We start from the raw sequence: 21,464 nt of genomic DNA on the forward strand, positions 1-21,464 counted from the left end.
TTTCCCTTGCAATATGATTCTGTAATTATTAAACCAACCTGTCCTTGAAGAAAATATTGACCCATTTGGTGTTAGGTTTTACTGTTGATTCTCGCTAGTAAATATATGATCTGGAATTTTTGATAAAAACTTTAGGCGACATTTGTAAGGCATAAAGAACGGTAATTGTGTGTGGTTCAGCTATTTTTGACAACACGACACCACCAATTACCGTTGATGGACATTGCTATTTTTTTACAGACTATTCACAGTCAGGATCTCGGTGGTAGTTATGACATAAACAGTTCTTATTTTATGTGTTTATCGGACATTTTTATACACAATTTATGGGGCATTATTCAAACACATAGTGGAAACATCTCACTTTGAGTTCTTTTTTACATTTAATTTATGACAGTCTTGCCGAAAAATTGTCATAAAAAAGGAGGTAATGCGTCACCTTACCTTTATCATGGCACTGACTGAGCCCTGTGATCCCGCCTTACTTCAACACTGGCGCTGTTTTCTCTTAAGGTTTTATGTTATATTTGTAATTTGTGTAAGAGTTACCTCCCTTTATGAATTTTTATCAAAGTCATCAAATATAAGGGACAACATATAATTTTTAAATAATATTTCTTCCAAAAACATGGCATTATTTCATATTCATTTTTCTAATGTCTTGATAAATTTTGAAATTAGTACAAAAATTGTATTTTCTAAATCTAAATTTGATTACAGATTAAATATATCATTTGTTTAGTGAATCGGTGTTCGATTTGAGTAACATGCATTATGCTTTGTCAGTTGATCAACTTCAGCCAGCATGATGGATATTTATTTCTGTTTTGAAAAGCATTTTCCTGACAATGGTGTGGAATTGTCATTAACAAAAAACTGTGACTGTTTTCAGTTCAGAACTATTTTTTTTTATTTTCAGTTATTGTTTTTAAATTCTTCCTTATTATAAAGCATCTACTGGTACTACTGGTAAGGAAAAAGTAGGAAATAGTCTGAAAGCAAAATCTAAAAATCCCTGTGGTATCAGGCTTTTAATTCATTTTATATCAATGACGCTCATGCATGAAAGTTAAAAACTTGATCTATGATATCTATAAAAGTCTTTGATTTATGTATCTTTTGTAACTTAATAAAAAAAAAAGTGTTAAAAAACTCGGATAATTTCATTATAAATCAGATAAAAAATGTAATTTTGTTGAAAAATCAATTTAAGAAGTATTTTAGCCTAAAAGTATATTATTGAAGTTTGATCTATACTTGTACCTAGTTGGTTAGGCCACCTGGTCGACCGACTTATTGATATTTAAAGTCACAGTAGTAGTTGATATCAGATTTGTGACTGTTCATATGTACTGTGTATTAGAGTCAGGTTTTATGTACATTGAGGAGAGAGGGGACAAACATGAAGGAAGAACGGGGTTGATGGATAGGGAACAAGAATGAGTGTTTTTTTCTTGTCGACTGTACAGCTCAATTACAGTTGTGAGAGGGAGATAAGTGGATGATCTCTCTGTGACATGTGGTATACCAAGAGACATGATCTTATGTAAGCAGCAATATCTTCCGTGGTAACTCTTCCTAAAACGTAAGTGATGGTTTCATTCAGTTACACAGTTATACTAATTACATACAAATTTACATATCTTTGATATTTCTGAATCTTTACCTTATTAGTATAAAAATCTATATAAATATCTAAATTAAAGATTTAATATTTTTAATTGTTTTAATTATAAACTTATATTTAGAAATCAAAATTGAGTCAAGAGGATTAATTGTGCAATTTAGAAATCAAAATTGAGTCAAGAGGATTAATTGTGCAGGTGGCATTCACTGTTTTTCAGCTCTCTAGAAGAATATCTAACACTATAACTGTTCGTTAATATAAAACAAAGGTAAATAGCAGAATCAACAATTTTTTTTTTATCTGGTTATTAAAAAATTGCTTCATCGATGGAATGGCAATTCCGTAATGATCAATAACTCAAAAGAGTGATTTCAGCAGATCAAATACATGTACCTTGTAAAGTGACTGATTTTCATCTGCTATAGCCATCAACACATCCTTAAATATGTGTAAATGGAAACAATTTTATAGCCATAATGTCTTTATATGTTCTGTTATTACAATGATTAATCATCAGATTTTTTCTGTATTCATCTTGATCTCCATTAATCGTATAATATGGTGAGACAAAACCATAGTAATATATCCCACACATGCAGTGATCGCCACAGTCATGTATACCATGCAGTAACAACCACAGACTCATGTATCCTACACAGTGACAACACCCGACTTATGTACTGTATGTATCCTATACAGTGACAACACCCCACTTCATCACTGTATGTATCCCACACAGTGACAACACCCCACTTCTGTACTGTATGTATCCCACACAGTGACAACACCCGACTTCTGTATGGTATGTATCCTACACAGTGACAACGCCCCACTTCATCACTGTATGTATCCCACACAGTGACAACACCCCACTTCTGTACTGTATGTATCCTACACAGTGACAACACCCCACTTCATCACTGTATGTATCCCACACAGTGACAACACCCCACTTCTGTACTGTATGTATCCCACACAGTGACAACACCCCACGTCTGTACTGTATGTATCCCACACAGTGACAACACCCCACTTCTGTACTGTATGTATCCCTCACAGTGACAACACCCAACTTCTGTACTGTATGTATCCCACACAGTGACAACACACCACTTCTGTACTGTATGTATCCCACACAGTGACAGCACCCCACCTCTGTACTGTATGTATCCCACACAGTGACAACACCCCACTTCTGTACTGTATGTATCCCACACAGTGACAACACCCCACGTCTGTACTGTATGTATCCCACACAGTGACAACACCCCACTTCTGTACTGTATGTATCCCACACAGTGACAACACCCCACTTCTGTATTGTATGTATCCCACACAGTGACAACACCCTACTTCTGTACCGTATGTATCCCACACAGTGACAACACCCGACTTCTGTATTGTATGTATCCCACACAGTGACAACACCCCACTTCTGTACTGTATGTATCCCACACAGGGACAACACACCACTTCTGTACTGTATGTATCCCACACAGGGACAACACACCACTTCTGTACTGTATGTATCCCACACAGTGACAACATCCCACTTCATCACTGTATGTATCCCACACAGTGACAACACCCCACGTCTGTACTGTATGTATCCTACACAGTGACAACACCCAACTTCTGTACAGTATGTATCCCACACAGTGACAAAACCCCACTTCTGTACTGTATGTATCCCACACAGTGACAACACCCCACTTCTGTACTGTATGTATCCCACACAGTGACAACATCCAACTTCTGTACTGTATGTATACCACACAGTGACAACACCCCACTTCTGTACTGTATGTATACCACACAGTGACAACACCCTACTTCTGTACTGTATGTATCCTACACAGTGACAGCACCCCTCCTCTGTACTGTATGTATCCCACACAGTGACAACACCCCACTTCTGTCCTGTATGTATCCCACACAGTGACAACATCCAACTTCTGTACTGTATGTATCCCACACAGTGACAACACCCAACTTATATACTGTATGTATCCCACACAGTGACAACACACCATGTCTGTAATGTATGTATCCCACACAGTGACAACACACCATGTCTGTATTGTATGTATCCCACACAGTGACAACACCACACCTCTGTACTGTATGTATCCCACACAGTGACAACACCCCACCTCTGTACTGTATGTATCCCACACAGTGACAACACCCCACTTCTGTACTGTATGTATCCTACACAGTGACAACACCCCACTTCTGTACCGTATGTATCCCACACAGTGACAACACCCCCACTTCAGCACTGTATGTATCCTACACAGTGACAACACCCAACTTCTGTACTGTATGTATCCCACAAAGTGACAACACCCCCACTTCTGTACTGTATGTATCCCACACAGTGACAACCTCCCACTTCTGTACTGTATGTATCCCACACAGTGACAACACCCCACGTCTGTACTGTATGTATCCTACACAGTGACAGCACCCAACTTCTGTACAGTATGTATCCCACACAGTGACAACATCCCACTTCTATACTGTATGTATCCCACACAGTGACAACACCCCACTTCTGTACTGTATGTATCCCACACAGTGACAACACCCCACTTCTGTACTGTATGTATCCCACACAGTGACAGCACCCCACCTCTGTACTGTATGTATCCCACACAGTGACAACACCCCACTTCTGTACTGTATGTATCACACACAGTGACAACACCCCACTTCTGTACTGTATGTATCCCACACAGTGACAACACCCCACTTCTGTACTTTATGTATCCCACACAGTGACAACACCCCACTTCTGTACCGTATGTTCTGTATCCCACACAGTGACAACACCCCACTTCTGTACTGTATGTTCTGTATCCCACACAGTGACAACACCTCACTTCTGTACTGTATGTATCCCACACAGTGACAACACCTCACTTCAGTACTGTATGTATCCCACACAGTGACAACACCCAACTTCTGTACTGTATGTATCCCACACAGTGACAACACCCCACTTCAGCACTGTATGTATCCCACACAGTGACAATACCCCACTTCTGTACTGTATGTATCCCACACAGTGACAACACCCCACTTCTGTACTGTATGTATCCCACACAGTGACAACACCCCACCTCTGTACTGTATGTATCCCACACAGTGACAACACCCCACCTCTGTACTGTATGTATCCCACACAGTGACAACACCCCACCTCTGTACTGTATGTATCCCACACAGTGACAACACCCCACTTCTGTACTGTATGTATCCCACACAGTGACAACACCCCACGTCTGTACTGTATGTATCCCACACAGTGACAACACCCCACTTCTGTACTGTATGTATCCCACACAGTGACAACATCCCACTTCTGTACTGTATGTATCCCACACAGTGACAACACCCCACTTCTGTACTGTATGTATCCCACACAGTGACAACACCCCACTTCTGTACTGTATGTATCCCACACAGTGACAACACCCCACTTCTGTACTGTATGTATCCCACACAGTGACAACACCCCACTTCTGTACTGTATGTATCCCACACAGTGACAACACACCACTTCTGTACCGTATGTATCCCACACAGTGACAACACCCCACTTCTGTACCGTATGTATCCCACACAGTGACAACACCCCACTTCTGTATTGTATGTATCCCACACAGTGACAACACCCCACTTCAGCACTGTATGTATCCCACACAGTGACAACACCCCACTTCTGTACTGTATGTATCCACACAGTGACAACACCTCACTTCTGTACTGTATGTATCCCATACGGTGATAACAACCCCACTTCTATACTGTATGTATCCCACACAGTGACAACACCTCACTTCAGCACTGTATGTATCCCACACAGTGACAACACCCCACTTCAGCACTGTATGTATCCCACACAGTGTCCTGACTGGGGGAAGCTCTAGGACATCAGGCTCCCTAGAGGTTGGGTAGCCTCCTCTGTACCATTAGGTGTACATAGTTTGTGTGAGGGCCTGACAGTGTTGTGACAGTAAAAATCCTCTGGTAATAGAAAATGTCACATGTGGTTACTGCTGATAATGTGGGAACACATATTTGACAGGGAGGTTTGGTAATACAATACTTTCGTTGACAGGTAAGTTTCTTTTCAATATGTACCATAAATATTTTCTTTAATTTACTTACACTTAATTCTAAGTTCATTGCATACAGGTGTCTACCATTGATAGATCTATGTTAGTGCATGATATTGTTTTTAAATATTTCAAATGCAAATTTTTTTTTTCCTTACTTAATGGATGATACATTACTTTTAAACCATTTTGTCTTATTTTCATGTATCTATTTATCTATGTAGAAATTATTTTATTCTATTTTTAATCTTTTGACAAAATTTATTTAGATTGTTAGATTATGTATAACAAAATTTAATTATAAAGTAAGTATAACAAACAAATCAAAACAATTATAAAAACCATTTGTTATATGAAAAAGTGAGAGAGTGAGGGAAAGAATAAGAGAGGTTGAGGAAAAAAAATTTTAAATCAGAAATAATACAGATGTAGTTAGAAGGAGGAAGTAATAGGGAAGACAAGAAGAAATTCTACAGTCGGCGATTTTTTAGAGGGGAGGGGAATTAATTAAAAAAGGGATAATTCACCTGAGATTCCAATTTTTCTGATGTAATTATATGTTGTTAAGTTGTCCTTTTATGCATCCAATTATATCATACAGATATAACATACATGAGGCACAGAAATATTTTTCCCATCAACATCAAATATGTTACTATTTATGAAATATATGTTATTGATCAGATGTTATGGCTGAAATGTTTTTAGAAATCATTTATCTTATGATAATCAGATAAAGAGTCGAGGATTCTTTACAAATGAAGCTTAAACGGAAGTTTAGGGTGCATGGAATTAGTCAAGTGTTAAATATAGGTATGCATATATCACTATGTCAGCAGAGAGAATTTGGTCAACTTCCAATTTATAGATTAGATTCATGCAGTTTGTTAAAATGTTACTTTAGATGGAATATATCAATTCTAAAACTAGTCTGCGTCAAAGACTTCCTGGTGTGTGGTTTCAATTAAAAATCAAAAGGTACATAGATGATCCTGAATGAAGAAGATGGATCTGAAGTCCCCCCTCCCTGGACAGGGGTTAATGACCATGATCACCATGTATACTCTACCTAATGGTAAAAAATGGTGAACGGAATCTTAGTCCGATGAATGTTTCCTGATTAGAATCATGTGTAGATTTGTAACACTGCTAATTGTACCATTGAGGATGTCACTCCGCAGTAATCTGAAATCTGAGAAATTCTTAAAACTTCTGTTGTGTATAGTATTTCTGATGTATTTTATCTCGATCGGTACAAAATATCACAGTTTGAAAAAATCTGATGCAAATTATATTGATAAGAAATCTAAGTTTTTTTGGGGATTCTCAAGATTTCAAATACATTTCTTTTCTTTTCTTATTATACAACCAGCCTATATCTCAAATCACAAGTTGACAAGGAAAACTTCAGAGTAAGATCCATCTGTCAACTTTTCCTTTGGAAGGTGGCTCCCCACAATCTGCTGTAATTGAACTGAATCACCAGAGGAAGGCCATTAATATTAATTTAAGGAAGGAATCGACTCACAGAGGGCAGAGGGTTAGTGTGGAACAGTGAACAAAAAATACAATAAGGAACCAATTTCAACTGGCTAAGATAGAGTTGCACATTCTTGATATGTGATGTCCCTTGGGGAAAAGTCATTAATTACAGTTGGATAGTAGGGGTTAGGAGAAATAGGGGGCAAATATTGGACATAGGCCTAGGGTTGGTGTCCATAAGGAGAAATAGGAGGAAAATATTGGACAGAGGTGAGGTGGTCATTCGGAGAAATAGGGGGCAAATTTTTGACAAAAGGGTGGTGTCCATTAGGAGAATTAGGGGGCAAATTTTGGACAGAGGGTTGGTGTCCATTAGGAGAAATAGGAGGAAAATATTGGACAGAGGTGAGGTGCTCATTAGGATAAATAGGAGGCAAATTTTGGACAGAGGGTTGGTGTCCATTAGGAGAAATAGGGGCAAATTTTGGACAGAGGGTTGGTGTCCCTTAGGAGAAATAGGGGGCAAATGTTGGACAGAGGGTTGGTGTTTTTGAGGAAAGACTTACTCAACAAAGTTGATTTGATATATTTTTTTGTATTGAAATCAAAATTTTATTTCATGCTCAGCATGAATCTGTTTTTTTTTTGTTTTTTTTTGTATGACAGATTTCTGGCAGATCATTACAAATATTGCCTTTGGGTGAGAAAACACAGATTAGTTTCATTGATTATTTTTGTCTGGATGTAGTTTGGATAACAGGGAGTTGAACAATATGATGCAGGAGTTCTTGGGATGTTATTTCATATACGTAAAGATAATAGAAAATCACTAAACCAAATCTCACAATTCTGAAGTAATATTGACTACAACAATTCACACAAGGAATCATCACTGTGCACAGACTGATAAATATCAGCATATGTTCTCAAATCAATATTTATTTTTTGCTGCTGTAAATAAGTTATGGTTGTCAAGAAACTACGATAAATCATGGATTATCACATTAAGTGGGACAGAAATGATTATTAATTTAACCCTGGAGATTTCCTTCGTTAGAATTATACAGGAAATCTTGATTCTTTACACTGAGGCAAATATACACATGGCGTCTGAGAAAAATAGCATATTTCCAATGATATCCCAATACCAACCTTATACACTCGACTTGACAGGAAGTCTACCACAGAAATAGATCTGGACATTTTGGTTCAACTATAGGATTTTTATCAATATTTGATGAAAAACGGTCAAAATGTCAACACCTAGGCTATAGGGTCTCTCCGGTAATGTTATGGTGTCAAGAAATACATCTTATTGGATTACGATTGTAGATACGGTGACTACAAAGCAGTATGCATCTTGTGAAATGTTTAAAAATGCATGTCTTCTAACAGCTATATTTGTCAGTGAGGTGTAATCAGAGCTCACTTCATCAGTGAGTCAAGCTTACTTTTTTAGAGATTTAGAGCCTAATTTGTCAGGGAGTCAGAGCTTAATTTGTCAGGGAGTCAGAACTTGCTTTGTCAGGGAGTAAGAACTTAATTTGTCAGGGAGTCAGAACTTGCTTTGTCAGGGAGTCAGAACTTAATTTGTCAGGGAGTCATAACTAGCTTTGTCAGGGAGTTAGAGCTTAATTTGTCAGGGAGTAAGAACTTAATTTGTCAGGGAGTCAGAACTTGCTTTGTCAGGGAGTAAGAACTTAATTTGTCAGGGAGTCAGAACTTGCTTTGTCAGGGAGTAAGAACTTAATTTGTCAGGGAGTCAGAACTTGCTTTGTCAGGGAGTTAGAGCTTAATTTGTCAGGGAGTTAGAGCTTAATTCGTCAGGGAGTCAGAACTTGCTTTGTCAGGGAGTCAGAGCTTAATTTGTCAGGGAGTCAGATGTCAGGGAGTCAGAGCTTGCTTTGTCAGGGAGTCAGAGCTTGCTTTTTCAGTATGGGCTTACATTGTCATTTAATATTTGTCAGAGCTTACTTTGTCGGTAAGCATGAGCTTACTTTTCCGGTGAGCCAGCGCTTATTTTGTCAGAGAGACAGATCTTACTTTGTCAGTGACTTGAGCTTATGTTAACAGACCTCATTTAGAGTTGGTTTGTTCTGATAACCGAAGTATGCAAGTTCTGGACTTCAATTTTTAACTCATTGAAAATTAATATAATAGGACTTACAATATGCAGTCAACAACAGATATTTTTTATCAGTTTTTATAGCAATTTAATTTCTAAATAAAAAAAAAAACTACTTAAAAATTCATCCACGCTCCTTCATTCAAATTCAATTAATATTCTTCTATTATGAAAATATATAATATGTATATATGGGGTGTGGAGTTTTGTGAGCAGCACATGCTTGGCTGCCTTGGTATATTAAGAATGGTGCAATAAATTCTGGATTCTATAGGAGATGTACATATGGTTAGCAGGATAGATTGATGTCATTTCTAACAGGAATTCATTTTTAATGATACTTTACAAAGTTCCTTCCCCTTGGTTAAATCTAGACTGATTTCATACCAAAATATGATAAATTCATGCAAGAGAAATTGGATGTCGCAAATATATACATAAGAAGAGATGACAAGACAAGGTCTTACCTCAATATTATGCATAGAACTAAAAAAATTTACAATCGCCTACAAAATGTCTAAACTTCCATAGTATATTGTATATCCATTATTCAGTTTATTGAACATACGTATATTTAAAAGTTATGTAATGAAAATAAGACCTTGCTGGTCTTAAATTGTGTCTGCAGAAAGAAGTCAGATTCATAAAAATTGATTAAAATATTCAAGTTTTTGACATGAAGAACAAACGACTGATCTTAATAGTATAGAAAGGGGAGATAACTATAGATTGTACATGGAGTATACCAGTATTATGATGTTTACATTAATTAAATATTTAACAAATGGTATTTTTTTCATTTTTTTAAAGGGAGATAACTAAAAATTGTTCATGTAGTATAAGGTACATGTATTATGATGTTTACTTTAATTAGATATTATCCAAAATGGCCTTTTTGTATTTCTTAAAAGTTTTTCTTAAATGCTCTCAGGACTATCAAATGGCAAATGAAATATTGTTGTAGTTTATACACACTGTGTGAAATCCTCTACTTATCGTACAGAGCATGGAATTGTCTGTTTGGACATTACCTGGTGACAATTAGTGTCAGTTTTATGGTACAAGATCTTAAAAAACACAAACAGGACAGGTACAACAGACAAGTTCAATAACATTGACCAATGTTGTATTACAAACATCACCCAACATCTGTGTATTATCTCAGTGGTAAAGATTTGTATCTCCTACATTTTGTATATGTTACATGGTAGATAATGAGATTTTAATGTCTAGCATTGTTACATCCTGTTGATATACACCTGTATAGTGATGGTGATTCACTTAAGGGTGTATGCTACCTTACAAATTATACTTGTAGTCTGTGTGGTTTATTACATTATTGAACAAATACCAGAATTCTAATTATAGCGCATGAGAGAATTAATGTCATGTGTTAATTCTTGTTTTGATAAAAAAAATATTAAGAAATCAAATAATTTGCCTTTCACATAATTATTTGATTGTTATTTTTGATAGATATTTCCCTTAAGGATAAGTATTTGTTTGCATATTATTTCAGTTATTAGTGTTGGAGTTGTCTACCTTTAGGGTACTACCCTATATCTTTTACCTACGATTTGTTTGAGAGTTGTCTCCCTTTGGTTTGTATGCTTCCCGTACACTGTGAATTGTAATAATGTGCTCCTTTAAAACAATTTGCTTAATAACATCTCATTAGGTGGTTCAGCACAGGAAAGTTATATCATACACCCTTAATGTAAAATTAATTTTTGTGTTATGAAATAAATTTGGGTGATTATCTCCCCTTTCATATATAATCCTGTCAGTCAGTGCAGATTAGTGTTACAGACAATATTTCTGCTTTAGTGAAGTGCTCAATCCTGTTATTCTCCTGGAAATAAAACTTAAACATAACATAGCAATTATAATCACCAACCGTATGATTGTGTATAATTGATAACATCATATTTACATGTTCACTTAATTGTGCTGGAGGATGCTAAATCTAACTCGTTATTGGAATGGATATTTATCCTGAGTGTGTAAGTACGAAACCATGTTTTGTAACATTATATCAAAGATGATCTTAAGGCACACTGAGTGACTTGTTCTCCTAGCATCAGAAAGGACTGGGCTGCAAACTTCACTCAACTTCAATTATGACTGCACAGACCCATCTTTAAGTCTAAAGGAGCTCACCTCCCAAAATTTATCTTTTTATAATTTCTAAAAACATTTTTTGGAGTCCAAAGGTAGTTGAGGTCCACCATACATACCAATAACAATGCACAGTTATGATAAACAGTACAATAATTGTGTTGGACCTCAAGAATTAAACAAAAACTGTGATTTGATCATCATCCATACCAGTATATTATCATTGACGCATTTTATAAAGAAATAATTTTTTAGTTCGTTCAAAGAGAAAAATACCATAGATTTGTCCAGATAAAACAGATAGTCAATTTCACCTGGTGTGAAATGTAACTTGGAAGAAAGCCAAACTCTCATTTATCCCATTGACTGAGGGCCCCATGGGCTTATCAGTTAAGCATTATACAGACCCATTATACCTCTTGTCATGTAGTAGTCTTCAATGTTACATGTAGGCTTCGTTTATCTGGTAATGAATGGGGTTGTTTTTGCCCATAACTTACTCCAATATACAACTGTTCTGTTGGGATATTGCGTTCTGAAGATGTACAGCATGACCGCCCCATTCAGGGCTACTTTTGTGTTTCATTGATGTGTCGAGTAGAACAACAAAACTTAAGCTGGTACATGTTGTCAACAATCTCTGGTTTCCAGGTACTTGCTAATATAATTCTGATTTTGAGCGAGATTATAGCAGTTTCCATCTAGGCAAACATTTTTATTTTTTAAATGGAGATTCTGAGCGGATTTGTGGAAAAACATGATATGCTTGAAACACTGGTGAAATTTTCTGCATAAGACGTGCCAGTATCATGGAGACTAAAAGTTAAATTCTGGATCATAGAAGCCAAACCACTAAAGACATGGTAAGAGGGACTAGCAAAGATTTGCAGGGCTAGGCAGAGTCAGACTGACAAGGAGTAAGTCTTTGTTGGTTGGTTGGTTGGTTGGTTGGCATATTATATTAGATTATGAAGCAATTAATCCAGGGGCCATTTTATGGTTTTAAGGGGGAATCATTAATGGAATGGGCCTTGGTGGGGGAAACAAGAGATACATGTAACTAACCTAGGACTGACTATAGTAAGTCGTATGGGAAGTTGAAGGGACTAGAATAAGACTGACTAACTAGTGTTGTCTTAGGAGAAGTTAGTAGACTAGTATTGGAAGGGAGTTAGAGGGACTACTAGTGAGAGGACTAATAGGGTTAGTCTGAGGGAATGTTAGAGGGACTAGTATTGGGAGGACTAACTAGGGTTAGTCTGAGGGATGTTAGAGGGACTAGTATTGGGAGGACTAACTAGGGTTAGTCTGAGGGATGTTAGAGGGACTAGAATCAGAAGGACTAACTAGGTTAGTCTGGGGGATGTTAGAGGAACTAGTATTGGGAGGACTAACTAGGGTTAGTCTGAGGGATGTTAGAGGGACTAAAACTGGGAGGATTAACTAGGGTTAGTCTGAGGGATGTTAGAGGGACTAGTATTGGGAGGACTAACTAGGGTTAGTCTGAGGGATGTTAGAGGGACTAGAATCAGGAAGACTAACTAGGGTTAGTCTGAGGGGATGCTTAAGGGACTAGTATTGGGATGACTAACTAGGGTTAGTCTGGGGGGATGTTAGAGGGACTAGTATTGCGAGAATAAACTAGGGTTAGTCTGAGGGAATGTTAGAGGGACTAGAATCAGGAGGACTAACTAGGTTAGTCTGGGGGATGTTAGAGGGACTAGTATTGGAAGGATCAACTAGGGTTAGTCTGAGGGGATGCTTAAGGGACTAGTATTGGGATGACTAACTAGGGTTAGTCTGAGGGAATGTTAGAGGGACTAGTATTGGAAGGATCAACTAGGGTTAGTCTGAGGGGATGTTTAAGGGACTAGTATTGGGATGACTAACTAGGGTTAGTCTGGGGAGATGTTAGAGGGACTAGAATCAGGAGGACTAACTAGGTTAGTCTGAGGGGATGTTTAAGGGACTAGTATTGGGATGACTAACTAGGGTTAGTCTGGGAGATATAAGAGGGACTAGTATTGGGATGACTAACTAGGTTGAATTAAAGTCTAAATCTTATGAAATAATGGATTTGAATATCTAATTCACTGAAAAAAAAAATTCTGACTATGACGTTTTCCTTGAACTTTAAAACAAAAAGCAGTAAAGTGTTGTATATTGGTTAAAAAATGCACTGTTAAATATCAGCTCTCAGTTTGTCTAACGATATTTAATACCTTGCCCAGCAGGTGAAAAATCTTCACACACGAAGCATATGGTGCACTTAATTACACTTTGATAACAACAACATACAGTTTGTAACACATTTACTCGCCAGGGTGCCTGACATTTACTTGAAGCTACGAGCCAAACCAGGACATCAACAATTGTCACTCCCCAACAATACATCTCGGAAATTGATGGGAGGACGGACAAATTGTTCAAAATAACGTCTTTAGTAGGAGTTGATTTATACGAGTTCGCTTGAAAAACTTTATATTCATGGTCATTGATACTCTTGATCCGGACTGACAAAATTGTACAAAATGGACGATTATTGTCAAATGAAAGATCAGTTAAAATGTTTCTCCATCCTTTGTACAATGCTCCCATAGGGTCTCTGCATTCTCCTCACCTTACAATGACAGAGCTGGATGTTTAACCAACAAAAGATACGGTAAATGTCCTGTTGTTTTGATGATGAAATTTTGCAAGCAGAAGTAAATAAATGTCTTAATACTCATGGTATTTACCTATTCCGTTTGTGTACCACAAAACACATGTTTTCTCCAGGTTTGGGACCTGTTAGGGATAAAAATGAGGTCAAACATATTTGAATATTTTCAAGACATGCGGGTACATACATGTACGTATATCCTTAGATGGTTACTTAAATATCCCCTTAACATCATCACTGTGAGGTAATAACATGAAATCAGGGGAGGTAGTAACATAATATCAGGGGAGGTAATAACATGATATCGGGGAGGTAATAACATAATATCAGGGGAGGTAATAACATGATATCAGGTGAGGTAATAACATAATATCAGGGGAGGTAATTACATGATATCAGGGGAGGTAATAACATAATATCAGGGGAGGTAATAACATGATATCAGGGGAGGTTATAACATGATATCAGGGGAGGTAATAACATCATATCAGGGGAGGTTATAACATGATATCAGGGGAGGTTATAACATGATATCAGGGGAGGTAATAACATAATATCAGGGGAGGTAATAACATCATATCAGGGGAGGTTATAACATGATATCAGGGGAGGTAATAACATATCAGGGGAGGTCATAACATCATATCAGGGGAGGTAATAACATGGTATCAGGGGAGGTAATAACATCATATCAGGGGAGGTAATAACATCATATCAGGGGAGGTAATAACATCATATCAGGGGAGGTAATAACATCATATCAGGGGAGGTAATAACATCATATCAGGGGAGGTAATAACATCATATCAGGGGAGGTAATAACATAATATCAGGGGAGGTAATATCATAATATCAGGGTAGGTAATAACATGCTATCAGGGGAGGTAATAACATAATATCAGGGGAGGTAATAACATGAGGTTATAACAGTTTCAAAATTAGAATGGTGGATATATATATACACAGAGCATTTTTAAGTTTCGACTTTTTGTAAATGTTCAGTTATACCAGTTCAAATGCATGGTTAAGGTTGAGTTTTTCAAACATCATATGCATTAATCTTAATCCTTGATGACGATGACATGATAATCATCACAATAGATAACAATGGACTGGCCAGTGAGGTTATTTTGATGGAAATATTCAAATTTGTGAATTTAATTGATACATTAAGATGCTTTAGATTTTAACTGATAATCTTCAATCTGCACAATAGATATGTTTTACTGAAGATGGTTTTTTGGACTTTTTGTGGTGTTTTTATAAGCAATATGATTGTTTTCCATTTGTCTGATTTTCACTATTTTAGTCTTTCTTCAATACTAGTTAAGAGTTGAACCCTTTAAAGATAACAGCAGTTTAAGTACTTGTAGTAAGAATTAAAGCCGCTTAAATTTCTGCATTTTCATTTATTGAGCCGTCATTCAACAAAAATTAAATGTCAGCTATTTTCCCCTGATCACTTAACCGGTTAAGAGTCCAAAACTTTGGGTTTCTTATTGCTTGAACAACATAGTGCTTTAGTAGGTAAACAACAGGAATGTTTGAGGTATTAACAAATGTGATACAAATATAATCCCTTCATCTATATTGTTCTGTGGCTTCAATACAAATCTCATGTTGAAAGGGCAATTGTCCTTTTTGTTGAAATGTTACTTACTGCCTGATTAGTTCAGAAATATATACTGCCCGAGGAAATTGATGTGTAATGAATATTAGAGTGTTGGTTTATCCTTGGATCTGACCTTGACATTTGGTTTCCATATATATCAAGCATGAAAGAGACTAGTTTTTGTTACAAAATATCAAAGGTCATATTAAATTTTAAAATGAATTGAACTTCAGTTCATCAATATATTATAATAAAATCTGGATTTTTATTTCATAAATGACGCAATAATTTTAATTTTTATTCTCTTTTATTTACATTTGAACCTATAATTTTACTGCATCAATAACACTGTTATCCTATTTATGATTAAAAAAGCATCTTTCAAAGTGAATCATTTAAATCTTTCACTAATTGATATCCCAAGAACTGATTTTTAAATGGATATTTTAATCTTATTGATTTTGAATTTATTGAAAATTTAAATATATTCATTTTTTTACATAGGTTTATTTTTAAAAGCATATACACAAGACTATATTTTTTTCATTTTTTTTTTTTTTAATGAAACAAATGTATGGCACAGGGAGAGGATTTTATAACATCTCTTTCAATATATTTACATCTTTTAAATTAAATAGGGTAGTTTAAAACAGGGATTTTCCTTTTGAGTATGCCTATAGACAAATTTGCTATAGAGGTACATAAATGTTACAAATAGGCTACAGATACCACATATCTATATATAGAACATATATTAGTACAGGCCTACCTCACTAGCTCAAACATCTTCAAACACATACTGGTGAGGCCGAATCAGTTTAATTGTATAACAGGACCAACAGAACACCTTACAAGGTGGAAACTGTTCCTCATCAGTAAGAACAGATTCACTTCCATCTTAATAACACAATAAATCACCAGGACAAAACAAAGAAAAATTCTTTTCCTGTTTAAATATTTTTTTCTTTACAATTCTGCAATTTGGTTTATTAGGAAGAGTTGGTAGGCCTTTGTGAATACAAAGTGTTCCATTTTCAAAAGAAACACAGGTAAAACCATAGCTAATCTCGCAAACACCCTGGTGTTTGTACATTAACTATTTCAATAGCAAATAATATTTACTGAAAGTCTGGTCATGAACCTTAATTACATCTATCAATGCATGTTGCAAAATTGGGATTATTTTTAATATAAGTATTTGGATAAAAAGTAAAATTGTGAAAATGAAATCCGCAGAATTTAAAGTGTGAACTGCCACTCCCACACTAAATTAATGGTGCTATTCTTGAAATGTAAATGGATAGCAACAAATTGAATGGTGAATACCATGAGGAAGGGGGATATAACAAATTCTTCAGATCCTTCCAGAGTTTTCCCCCATATTTACTGCTATATCCAGGTGAGTATACAGACCCTCTGGGCCTCTTGCTGACACACCATTGTCATACAGACATATCTATCAACCTTTCTTGCATTAGATACATTTTAAATCACTGCACCTTTTGGTGCAGCTGTTTCTAGGGGATTCGGATTGAAATCTCCTTATATGTAAATGGATGTGTTTCCTTGTTAATATTTCATAATTCCTTTATCAAAAATGTCAGTTTTAAAGGTGCTTGTAAAAAAATGATAGTTTTCCTTTTCTTTTCTTTTTTGTAACAACTGAAAGAAGGATGACATACACAACTGTTGTAAGACGTACGTTCCAACAGATCACTGCAGATTTTTTCTCTGACAGATGTAGATACATATTAATATAATCGGTTATAGAATAATAAATCACTTTGTATTCTGCTCAAACTTTACTGTGCAAAGATAACAAAATAATTTAGACATGCTGTAAGGAATCAATAGTAGTTCTGTATATATAATATCTATAGCTGCATCAGTCTATCACACTAGTTAACCCACCGTGCCGACTGTGGAGAGCTAATTATTGCATTTAGCGCATACTTGGTAATATGCCCACCCATGTTAATCATAGTTTATATATATAGATATTGTATTGTTTTTTATTGTTATTTATTGTTTTTTTATTGTTTGTTTTGTTATGTATTGTTATGTATTGATTAAGTATTGTTATTTTTTGTTATGTATTGTTTTTTATTGTTTAATTGTATTGTTATGTATTGTTTTTTTATTATTTGTATTGGTATGTATTGTTACAATGTATGTATTGATTATTTATTGTTATGTATTGTTATTTAAATATCTATTATTCATTTTACAGATGTAACCTGTTACCTATGGGAAAGAAAAATCGGCCTGTGTCAAACGGCACCCATGGAAACAAGGAGCATCCGAAACCTCCCAGTCCATCAAGGACGAAAAACAAAAAATCGACCAATGGTGTTCCTCAGTATCTTCTGAGAGTGGGAGTCATGGCCGCAGTGGCAGCTGTGGTCACTTATCTCGTCATTATGTATGTCCCAATGTCGTATTTAACTTCCTTGATTCCAGAAGATTTAACAAGATCAAAAACTCCACCTCTCACATCAGAGTCTAGGCCCTCCCCACAGTCAAAATCATCATCAAAGTCATCGTCACAATCAAAGCAAGGGTCAGAATCATCTCAATCAAAGTCATCGTCACAGTCAAGACAATCACCAGAATCATCATCACAATCAAAGTCGTCGTCATCGTCATCTTCGTCAAAATCATCTACATCATCATCATCAAAGAACAGTGCTCAAAATTCCTCAGATAAATCCAAGCCGATTTCAACCGGTGGGTGGCAGTTAGCTAGTGATAAAACTAACCAGCAGTTTGATTCCTCTCTATGTACGATGGATCGACTTTCGGTACGAGATTTGACAAGTGAACAGTTTGAGAAAGTTTATAGATACAAGAAACCCCTGATAGTGACGTTTCCTAATGGAGCCAAGGACTGGACACAGCCTGACCGATGGTCAGTGAAGAATCTCAAGCGTGAGTACGGCAAGTGGTCAGTTCTGTATGGAAATTCACTGGAAATTGTTCGAAGGGGAGGAAATGGTCACATGCAGACTTCGTTTACAGAATATGTTGATAGGCTGATGAAGGACAGAGATGCCATGGGCGATCCCTTGTAAGTTTAATTTACTGTAGACAAATACAAAAATACAGCACACATTCACACAATTACAGTAGACATTTATATAATTACAGCAGACATTCTAACAATTACAGCAGACATTCACACAATTACAGCAGATATTCACACAATTACAGCAGATTTTCACATAATTACAGTAGATATTCACACAATTACAGCAGATATTCACATAATTACAGCAGACATTCACACAATTACAGTAGATATTCACACAGTTGCAGCAGATATTCACACAGTTACAGCAGATATTCCCATAATTACAGTAGATATTCACACAGTTACAGCAGATATTCACATAATTACAGTAGACATTCACACAATTACAGTAGATATTCACATAATTACAGTAGATATTCACATAATTACAGCAGATATTCACACAATTACAGTAGACATTCACACAATAACAGCAAACATTCACACAATTACAGTAGATATTCACACAATTACAGTAGATATTCACATAATTACAGTAGACATTCACACAGTTGCAGCAGATATTCACACAGTTACAGTAGACATTCACATAATTACCGCAGACATTGACACAATAACAGTAGATATTCTCACAATTACAGCAGATATTCACATAATTACAGTAGACATTCACACAATTACAGCAGATATTCACACAATTACAGCAAACATTCACACAATTACAGTAGATATTCACACAGTTGCAGCAGATATTCACACAGTTACAGCAGATATTCACACAATTACAGCAGACATTCACACAATAACAGTAGACATTCACACAATTACAGCAGATATTCACACAATTACAGCAGATATTCACACAATTACAGTAGATATTCACACAGTTACAGCAGATATTCACACAGTTACAGCAGATATTCACACAATTACAGCAGATATTCCCATCATTACAGTAGACATTCACACAATTACAGCAGATATTCACACAATTACAGCAAACATTCACACAATTACAGTAGACATTCACACAATTACAGCAGATATTCACACAGTTACAGCAGATATTCACACAGTTACAGCAGATATTCACACAATTACAGCAGATATTCCCATAATTACAGTAGATATTCACACAGTTACAGCAGATATTCACACAGTTACAGCAGATATTCCCATAATTACAGCAGATATTCACACAATTACAGTAGATATTCACACAATTACAGTAGACATTCACACAGTTACAGCAGATATTCACACAATTACAGTAGACATTCACACAATTACAGCAGATATTCCCATAATTACAGTAGATATTCACACAGTTACAGCAGATATTCACACAGTTACAGCAGATATTCCCATAATTACAGCAGACATTCACACAATTACAGTAGATATTCACACAATTACAGTAGACATTCACACAATTACAGTAGATATTCACACAATTACAGCAAACATTCACACAATTACAGTAGATATTCACACAGTTGCAGCAGATATTCACACAATTACAGCAGACATTCACACAATAACAGTAGACATTCACACAATTACAGCAGACATTCACACAATTACAGTAGATATTCACACAATTACAGCAGAGCAGCAGATATTCACACAGTTACAGCAGATATTCACACAGTTACAGCAGATATTCCCATAATTACAGCAGATATTCACAGTTACAGCAGATATTCCCATAATTACAGCAGATATTCACACAATTACAGTAGATATTCACATAATTACAGTAGACATTCACACAATTACAGTAGATATTCACACAATTACAGCAGATATTCACACAATTACAGCAGATATTCACACAGTTACAGCAGATATTCCCATAATTACAGCAGATATTCACACAATTACAGCAGATATTCACACAGTTACAGCAGATATTCCCATAATTACAGCAGATATTCATACAGTTACAGCAGATATTCCCATAATTACAGCAGATATTCACACAATTACAGTAGATATTCACACAATTACAGTAGACATTCACACAATTACAGTAGATATTCACACAGTTGCAGCAGATATTCACACAATTACAGCAGAAATTAACACAATTACAGTAGATATTCACACAATAACAGTAGACATTCACACAATTACAGCAGACATTCACACAATTACAGTAGATATTCACACAATTACAGTAGATATTCACACAATTACAGCAGAGCAGCAGATATTCACACAATTACAGCAGATATTCACATAATTACAGTAGATATTCACACAATTACAGCAGATATTCACACAGTTACAGCAGATATTCCCATAATTACAGCAGATATTCACACAGTTACAGCAGATATTCCCATAATTACAGCAGATATTCACACAATTACAGTAGATATTCACACAATTACAGTAGACATTCACACAATTACAGTAGATATTCACACAGTTGCAGCAGATATTCACACAATTACAGCAGAAATTAACACAATTACAGTAGATATTCACACAATAACAGTAGACATTCACACAATTACAGCAGACATTCACACAATTACAGTAGATATTCACACAATTACAGCAGAGCAGCAGATATTCACACAGTTACAGCAGATATTCACACAATTACAGCAGATATTCACATAATTACAGTAGATGTTCACATAATTACAGCAGAAATTCACACAATTACAGTAGA

General features: G+C 35.9%; 1 protein-coding gene across 4 annotated transcripts in view; it reads left to right on the forward strand.

The window, feature by feature from the left end:
• Positions 1-21,464, forward strand: part of LOC117330673 — a 48,926-nt gene that overhangs the window by 17,594 nt on the left and 9,868 nt on the right. For 2 of the 4 annotated variants that reach the window (XM_033889109.1, XM_033889110.1), the window contains one exon: positions 17,981-18,817. In XM_033889109.1, the coding sequence (XP_033745000.1) occupies positions 17,981-18,817 (837 nt within the window). Of the gene's footprint in view, positions 1-5,588; positions 5,754-12,279; positions 12,394-17,980; positions 18,818-21,464 lie in introns of those variants that run through there. The other 2 variants (XM_033889112.1, XM_033889113.1) reach the window with 2 other exon arrangements.

Source organism: Pecten maximus, chromosome 7 (genome assembly GCF_902652985.1).
Source record: "Pecten maximus chromosome 7, xPecMax1.1, whole genome shotgun sequence".
NCBI classification, from domain to species: Eukaryota; Metazoa; Mollusca; class Bivalvia; order Pectinida; family Pectinidae; genus Pecten; species Pecten maximus.